The following is a 9,258-nucleotide window of genomic DNA, read 5'->3' on the forward strand; positions in this document are numbered from 1 at the left end:
CCTCGGGATCCAGAGACTGCCCCACCTCGGGATCCAGAGACTGCCCCCACCTCGGGATCCAGAGACTGTCCCACCTTAGGATCCAGAGACTGTCCCACCTTAGGATCCAGAGACTGCCCCACCTTAGGATCCAGAGACTGTCCCACCTTAGGATCCAGAGACTGTCCCGCCTTAGGATCCAGAGACTGCCCCACCTCGGGATCCAGAGACTGCCCCACCTTGGGATCCAGAGACTGTCCCACCTTGGGATCCATCCCATCCGCAGACTCTAAACACTATTGCTGATGCCAAGACTTGCTTGCAGACCTGTCATGGCTGTCCTCTGAGAGGCTTTGCCAGCACCTAACACAGATGCAGATGCTCACGGCCAACTATTGGACTGAGTCCAGGGACCCCAATGGAAGAGTTAAGAGGAAGGACTGAAGGAGCTGAAGGGGATTGCAACCCCCTAGTAAGAACAACAACTAAACGGTTCCCTCAGAGCTCCCAGGGACTAAGCCACCAACCAAAGAGTGTACACTGGCCCATCCATGTAGCAGAGGACCGCCTTATCTGGCATCAGTGGGAGGAGACGTGCTTGGTCCTATGGAGGCTTGATGCCTCAGTGTTGGGGATGCTAGAGGGCTGAGGTGAGAGTTGGTGGTTGGGAGGTTTGTGGAGGGGGTACTGGGAAGGGGACAACATTTGAAATGTTAATAAATAAAAATAATAAAAAAGACTTCTAGGATGTGTGGCAGGACAGTGACAAACAGTTGTAAAAAGTGTGTGTGTGTGTGTGTGAGGGAAGGAGGGAGGGAGGGGGGAGGGTTTTTTTTAGGAAATCAGGAATGTATTAGGGTGGTTTCTCAGAATACCTAAAAGGTCACTGTGGCCACACTTTGGATAAAAGGAAGTCAGATCATTGGGTACTTCTGAACCAGTATTGAGAACCTTCAGGGCTACTATGTAGCTCAAGCAGTGGAGTGCTTACTTAGCATGCATGAAGCCCTGGCTTCAGTCTCTAGTACTACATGAAACTTGGTGTATTAGTTAGGATTCTCTGGAGTCACAGAACTTATGGGTAGTCACTATATAGTAAGGGAATTTGTTGATGACTTACAGTCTGTAGTACAACTCCTTCTTCCAAAGTCCTTATGTAGGTGTGGCCCAGATTAAATGTGTGTACCAACGCGCCTGGTTCTGGGATTTGCCTTAGTCTCCTGGGATTAAAAGTGTGTATACTACCTTGCCTGGGCCTACGCTTTTGATAGCTACTGTGCCTCAAGATCAGGATTGTAGTTCATTCCAGATATAGTCAAGTTGACAACCAGGAACAGCCACCACACTTGGCATGGTGGTACGTGTGTGTATTCCTAGCACTTGGGAGGTAGGATGATTAGAAGTTTAAGGTCATCCTTGGATATATAGTAAGTTTGAGGTCAGTCTGAGATATATCAAACTGTGTTTTTGAAAAAAAAAAAAAAAGTCTTTGGCACTGGGGATATAGCTGAATGGTAAAGAACCTACCTAGAACACAGAAAGCAGTTGGGAAAAGTATAACAAGTCTGAGGATAACGGTTTTTTGTTTTTTTGTTTTTGTTTGGTTGGTTTTTTGTAATCTCATATATGAATACAAATTTAGATCATACCTACCCCTTCCTACTATCTTTCCAATTCCATCTGGACTTTCTTCCCCCAAGGCTGCAGGGTTTTATTTGATTTAGATAAAGAAATGGGGCTGTTTAGATGGTTTTGTGGGTAAAGGCAATCAGAGCCAAGAAGGTGCATCTGAGTTCAATCCCCTGATTTTATAGTGGAAGGACTACAGTTTCTCCTCCCCCTAACCCCCACAATTTAAAAGTTTTTAAGAACTGTCTTTCTGAATTTAGGTACCTTACCTAGTTTATATCTTGGGCATTTTGTCTCCCAGCAGGAAATACCACTGTAATTAGACACATTTCAAAAACCTTTTTTTTGTTAGACTTCGGCGCGGACCTTGGAACAGACAACACCAGACCAAACGGTTCTAAAGGGGAGGGGGTTTATTCAGGGCAGAGGGCAAAGGTAGGGAAACGGGAGAAATGGTGGAGAAAGAGGAGAGAGAGAGAAGTGGAGGCCAGCCATGACCACATGGAGAGAGGGGGGAAGGGAAGGGAGGAAGTGCGAGAAGAAGCTAGAGGCAAGAGATTAAGGGAGTTAGAGAGAGAGGAGGAGGCAAGCAGCCCCTTTTATAACGGGCACGCCTACCTGGGTGTTGCCAGGTAACTGTGGGAGGTGGAGTTTAGACAGAATGCTGACACTTTTATTCGTTTGAGGCCTAGTTACTTGCATCTCTTTTGCATAAGTGTTTCTGTTTTTTTGTTTTTTGTTTTTCGAGACAGGGTTTGTTTCTCTGTGTAGCTCTGGCTGTCCTGAAACTCACTCTGTAGACCAGGCTGGTCTCGAACTCAGAAATCCACCTGCCTCTGCCTCCTAAGTGGTGGGATTAAAGGCGTGTGCCACCACCGCCTGGGTGTTTGTTTTTTTTAAAGTAGGCTGTGGTAGACTTTTAATAAATATACTTCATAGGTTTATTAAAAATCTTCTCTTAACCTGTTCCTTTATGCTCCTCTTCTGTATGTTCATGTTATACTTTGAGACATAATCTAGGATCATTTGAACTAGTGTGAGTCTCAGTGCTGCCTCACATGTGTATGAGAAATGTTCTTGTTGGATACTGGAGGACAGGGTTGCCAGTTCCAGGTGTTAGGTGCCTGACTGACTTTTCTCTCTGTAGCTCAACAGAGCATTTCAAGAGGAGGACTCTCCAGCTACTTTTTACTGTATCAGCATGCAGTGGTTTAGAGAATGGGAGAGTTTTGTAAAGGGTAAGGATGGAGGTAAGTGGCTAACTAAAAGGTTATTGGCCAATTCTTTTGTTTATTAATCTTATGAATATTGGAGATTATACCAGTGCACAATAAAAGACCCATGCAGTCAGGAAACCTACATTCTAGTTTATAGCCTTATTGCTATAAACCATGTCATTATTAATAATGGCAAGAATAAAAGAACTGAACAAATTTTGTCTTTAATTTTAATTGTAGGGTATAGAGAGATGGGATGGCTTAGCATTTAAGAGCACTTGTTGCTCTTCTTAGGGACCTGACTTCAATTCTTGCTGTCAACACCAGGCAAGAGTATCAGCACCTGTAACTCCAGCTCCAGGAGGAGCAGATACTCTCTCCAGTCTCCACTGGCACTGGCATACTTATCCCATACACACAGATATCTAATAAAAATAAATTTAATCTTAATGCTGAAAAACTTTAGAGGCAGGTGGATCTGTGAGTCTAAGGCCAGCCTGGGCTATAATAGAGATATTGTCTCAAGAAAAAGAGAAAACAACAATAAAAAAAAAAAACCAGGATGGAAAGTGAAATTATCCTTTATCGAATACAATGGACTTTTAAAAATAATTATAATAACTTGAATGAAAGGCATGATGGTGCACGCCTTTAATCCTGGTAGTGGGGAGGCAGAGGCAGGCAGATCTCTGCGAGTTCAAGGTCAACCTCTTCTACATAGCCAGTTTCAGGCCAGCCAGAACCAGCCAAGACTAGTTAGTGAGAATCTATTTTAATACTACTATTGCTATTAATAATAATGATAAAAATAAGGTGTTCTTGATATGGTGTTATTTGCAAAAAAGTATATTGTTTGAATCCCTTGGGTTTGTTTTACTTTTCAAGTCAGCATACAAAGTGATGGAATTATGTTATTTTCAAATGTATAGGTATTATACTTTGTTCTTATTCTTCTCCTACTGCCCTCGACTATTTTATTTAAACAATGTATTATGCAAAACAAAAGACCATAGATATTAAAATCATATGCCTATTTTTCTGTAAGAGTAGTCATTTCTCTTTCTCATGCCTGTTGGGAGCTTTTGAGAATGGATTAAGTACTGTGCTTTTCATGTTCAAAGAAAAATGGCTTTTCTCTTAAAAGAAACGTATATCTTAATATATCATTTATAATGTTTTGGTTAAAAAACAAATTTGGAACTGATTGAGAATTTTATGGTTTGTTTTTTTAGCTTATAAAAGGGTGGTTGTTCATTAAAGGGCTATAGCATTTAAAAAATATTTTGATCTACAATTCCCAAATGAGTGGCTTTCTAGGAGACTGGAGAGTTGGCTTCATGGTTAAAAGCACTGGCTGCTCTCCCAGAGGACTTGGGTTCAATTCCTAGCACCCATGTGGCGGCTCACAGCTGTCTATAACTCCAGTTCCAGAGTATATGACACCATCACATACACATACAAGCCTTCAGAACACCAAAGTACATAAAATTTAAAAAAATATAATCATTAAAAAAAACCTGTTTCTATTATACTTTGGTGCTGAGCAGCTTCTCACTTTTCTTGGTTGCTTGAGGTCAAATGGAATCTCCAAAGCTGAAAAGATAACTAAGAACCTATGATATTTGGTTACAAATGACTAACTTGATTATGTTTATAGTTCTCAATCATTTCAGGTATAAAATTATATAGTTCTTTGATGCATTTCTTTCTTTCTTTCTTTCTTTCTTTCTTTCTTTCTTTCTTTCTTTCTTTCTTTCTTTCTTTTTTTGGGTTTTTTGAGACAAGCTGCATTTCTTTGGAAGTGGACATCTTATTTTTTTTTTATCCTTTTGATTTAGATCCTCCAGGTCCAATCGACAATACTAAAATTGCAGTCACTAAATGTGGTAATGTGACACTCAAGCAAGGTAGGTTTAATAAAAACACACATACACACACAATTTCTTTGTTTTCTGAGACAAGGTATCATGTCCTCTAGGCTGCCCTTGAATGTAGCTGAAAATGGCTTTACCTTGTGATCCTCTGTTTCTACCTACCAAGTGTTGGTATTACAGCCATGTGCTTTAATATTGAAACTTTTACTTGTTAATGAGCTCTCATTGATAAAAAAGAATAACCAGCCATTATGTAATTTATTTACCTAATTCAGAAATGGTCAAGCTTACAGTAAAACGAGTAGAAATTTGACTTATAGGAAGGTTTTACGGTTGTTGCTAGGAGCTTGGAAAATGGATCTCTAGACATTTAGAAACAGACTACATACTGTTTTTTTTACAGCACACAAGCAATAATCTGAAGGGTTCAGAAGTTCTCAATCATCCCTAGAGGATTTACTCTGTTGGATATACTGTGAAAGCTATATAAAGATTCATGTTTGTAAATATCATTCTTTTTGCATACACACAATTTTAGGAGCAGACTCTGGTCAAATTTCAGAAGAAACATGGAACTTCCTGCAGTCTATATATGGTGGGGGGCCTGAAGTTATCCTCCGACCTCCAGTTGTTCATGTTGACCCTGATGTACTACAAGCAGAGGAAAAGATTGAAGTAGAAACTCGCTCTTTGTAATTCTGAGGGCACAGAGCTCTAGTGAGAAGTCATTCTCACTTGATGCACACACATTCAAAACATTCCTCAAAGCATGTTGATTCTCTTGATTTTCATCTTTTTTCTCATTTAGTCCTTTGTACTGGGCATTATGGAAGGGTATGTTAAAATGTTATATAAGTTGCTATATTTAATACTAAGTAACTTACCAGAATGTCTTTCGGTGTACTGTTTTGAAAGAAAAGGGACAGTTGGTAACTAGGTTCTCTGACCTTTGCTCTACAGGCAGATCCAGCATACCCTCTGTAGCACTGTAAATACTTTAGCTTTGAAAATGTTTTTATTACTCTAACCAATCATAGCTGGCTAAGCTTTTCATTTCTCCAAAAAACTAATTTAATTGTATACTTTTGACATGGCTTTGCATAGTAAGGAGACTATTTTAAATCGAGAGTAGTGGTCAGAACATTGTTAATTTCCTAAAGCTCAGGAAACATTAGGGTGTTACTTCTTTTGCACTGTAGCATATAAAATTGAATATTAAAATTTACAAAATGTCTTTTTTGAATGTAACAGGATGTATTCAGTTTCAGTGGAATTTGTTACCAGATATCAGTAAATTATTGCTGCTTATAATGTAAAATGTTAAACTTTAGTTCTATAGACCTGAATGGTATTCATTAATGTTAGTAACAACAACAACAACAAAAACCTCTTAGTTTTAGGCCACTTCTTCTATTTTGAGAGCATGAAGTATGGAATGTGTCGAATGAGATTGTTGATAAAGCTGAAACCACTTGCAAAATGATTTTTTAATGAAGTGCATAAAGTCTTTTTGAATAATAGAGTATTCACTGCTGTTTGCTTGATCATGTGATGTCAAAAGCTCAACTATATACAAGTACAAACATGCAGGACAGAGGGTGTGGAACACTAGTCATGGTGACTTTGCAATGTTGTTAAAACTCATCCAATAAAAACAATTCTAAAATGTGTAAACTGAATGTTGAATTTATTTGATAGACTTTTTTAAAAAGGCGTAAAGTCTGTTAATAATTAACTAACAGCCTTTCATTATATCCTATTTGAAAGCATACAGCTAAGAAGTTATTTGCTGTAATAAAGTTTATTAAACTATTTTAGAATGGGCAGCATGGTGGTTGGCATCTGTCTCCCAGTACCTGGCAGGCTCAGGCTGGAGGAATTTAAGTTTGTGGGCTGTGGAACAAGACTGTCTCAAAACAACAGCTAACTACAAGTGAAACTTCATCTGTGGATTAAAAACTGTGGGTGATATTCTAACTCTGGCACCTGCACCCGTTTTGATGTAGGACGTTACACATGCTGAACACTATCTTATTTTAGTTTGGCTATGAAATCTTTCTTGTGTGGTAGCACCACCCAGCTGGGGGGGTTGTGAGATGGCTGTGTCCTGAGGATGCCAGCATCATCCACAGGCGGACATGGATGGGTTTATTCTGAAAAGCTGAGAGGTGAGACCTGCTGGGAGAGAACAGGTCACTAGGGCATGCCTGGGAAGGTTACATCTTGTCCCTGCCTGTGTATTTTTGTGCTTCCTAGCTGCTCCCTGAGGTGGAACAGCTTTTTTCTGCCATCATTTCTGCCTTGTTACAGGTCTAAAAGCAATGGAGTCAATTGACCATGGGCTAAAACTTGAGCAAAATAAATCTGTCCCTTGTTTTTCTTGAGTATTTTGTTACAAGGATCAAAGCTAATGACCATAATGCTTTTTACCACTGAGATCCACACTTCAACTTTAGCATTACTTTTGAGAGACTTATTAAGTGTTCTTCAACTTTGTGAATAGGAGTGTTTATACTTTAGTGTTTTTTCTAACTTTTTCTCTCCAGGGCTTCATGTAACTCAGGTTGGCCTCAAACTTGCTTTGTAGCCTGTAATTGCAGCATTGTGAGGCAGAGGCAGGAAAATGAAGAGTTCCAGGATATGTGTGTACACACACACACACACACACACACACACACACACACACACACACACGGAAGGAGGGAGGGAGGGAGGGAGGGAGGGAGGGAGGGAGGGAGGGAGGGAGGGGCAGGGAGGGGAGAGTATTGTAGATCTGCCTGACTACAGAAGCTCTTGTCTCAATAAAAACAAACTCCAAATCGTAATACCTGTTTTGCCAACAAATGTTAGCAAGGTCATGGGTTGGGTTTCTCTCTGAGCAGATGTTTACATATTAGTGCAGTGACTTAAAAGGGAATGTTCTTGGTATCATTCACGTGGAAGAGAAAAAAGGGCAAGTAAATCTGTATGGAGGGCTTTGTCTAGTCCATGTGGTTATGCAGATGGGATGCAAGTTGGGATTAAATGACAGGACCTGGATGACAGTCTAATAATGGTGTGTGCGTGCACATGCATCACGCTGGCAACTGATGGCTAGCTGGACAGTGCTCCCAGCAGCAGATCAATTCTGACCATCCCAACAGGAGCTAGCCCATGCAGGTAGCATACTGCCTGGCAGGGCACTGTGGTATTCTTATATCTGTGCCCACTGCAAATCCAACACAGAGTTGAATAAAAACCATGGGAGGGTGTGCTGTGGTGAGGCCTCATAGACCCCACTCCTAGGGAAACTCAGGCAATGGAGAGCAGTATCGCTAAAATACAAGGAGGTGGCAGGTTGTGACTGTCAGTATAATTGGATCCTTTATTTTGGAGCAGATATTACTCTGAGTTGAATTGGAGACAACCAAATACAAGCCCACTTCAGTGATTTTCTAACTTACCAGCAATTGAAAAGAAAGCACACATACCTACTTCCTTGGAAAGACCAAAGTGCTCCAGCTAAGGAAAACACAGGCACTGAAGCCATTGTCCACCCCTGGGAAGAGCCCCAGGTAATGGATTCTACCAGTGGACAGTCTAATAGCCAGGGGGTTGCATCAGAGCGTCCATAGCTCAGAAGTGGTGGCCTATGGCGCTGTCAACCCAGAGGAAATACTTTATTACTGAAGGCGGGCATTGCTTTGCTGCACTCCCAATAGTGTCAATTTGAAGGCAGGTGTTCGGGGATTGAACTCCGAGCTTCATGTAGGGTAAGCGCACGCTGAGCTACATAAATACATCATCCCACCTCCACTAACCAGTTTTCACAGCGGGTCGGTGCCACACTTGGTGCTGGACACAACTGTGGGCAAAAGGCAAGAGAAGAGACGTCCTGCCTTTAAAGAGACTACCTTCTTGGTGGCAGTGCTGTTAAAAGGTACGGAAAGTGAAAGCAGTGGAGAAGGTGCACTCTGATGGAACTTGGGAAGGAGACCTGAAACGCAGGAGATGAGGGCGAGCTGGAGAAGTGTTCTGTCCTCAGGGAGGAGGGGTGAGCAAAGGTGGGAGAGGTTGGTACTGAGCGAGCAGAGGCAGACCGCAGCGTCGCGGTGCCGGGGCCGCTCTGGTCCCGACGCAGGAGAGCGGCCTCTCCCGGAAGGTAGAGCAGGTCACACACCACGCAGCCGGCCGGTCCAGTGAGCTCTCCCACCCGCCCGCAGGGGCGGGATCGCTGCACCGGCCGCGGCCACCAGTAGGTGGCGCGGCGAGCGCCCGGCTTCCAACGTCTCAGAGCCGAGGAAGGAGGGGACCGGAAGGAGCCGCCGCTGCTGCGGGAAGTGGAGGAGCGGGAGGCGGGGACCCACCTGGAAGCGCCGCGGCGCCGCTGTGGAGCTTCCTGCGGCGGAGGGCGCTGGAGCCAGTGTGGTAGCCGACGGCGGCCACGCGGGCGGCGCCTCCCCGAGTGGCCCGCGGTCGCCGGTCGCACGCGAGAGGTGAGCGGGGTCCCCGGGCGCGCGGCGGGGCCGGCGCAGGGGCGGGAGCGGAGCGCGGAGGAAACGCGCGGGGCCGGAGCCCCT

General features: G+C 43.1%; 1 protein-coding gene across 5 annotated transcripts in view; it reads left to right on the forward strand.

The window, feature by feature from the left end:
- Usp33 (ubiquitin specific peptidase 33) overlaps positions 1–6,373 on the forward strand; it is a 47,632-nt gene extending 41,259 nt beyond the window's left edge. For all 5 annotated transcript variants that reach the window (XM_028754332.1, XM_028754333.1, XM_028754329.1 and 2 more), the window contains 3 exons: positions 2,756–2,858; positions 4,664–4,732; positions 5,238–6,373. In XM_028754332.1, coding sequence (XP_028610165.1) covers positions 2,756–2,858; positions 4,664–4,732; positions 5,238–5,395 — 330 coding nt within the window. In that variant the 3' untranslated portion in view covers positions 5,396–6,373. The remainder of the gene's footprint in view (positions 1–2,755; positions 2,859–4,663; positions 4,733–5,237) is intronic.
- Positions 6,374–9,258: the final 2,885 nt, after the last annotated feature.

Source organism: Grammomys surdaster, unplaced genomic scaffold (assembly GCF_004785775.1).
Source record: "Grammomys surdaster isolate TR1022 unplaced genomic scaffold, NIH_TR_1.0 125996, whole genome shotgun sequence".
Taxonomy (NCBI): Eukaryota; Metazoa; Chordata; class Mammalia; order Rodentia; family Muridae; genus Grammomys; species Grammomys surdaster.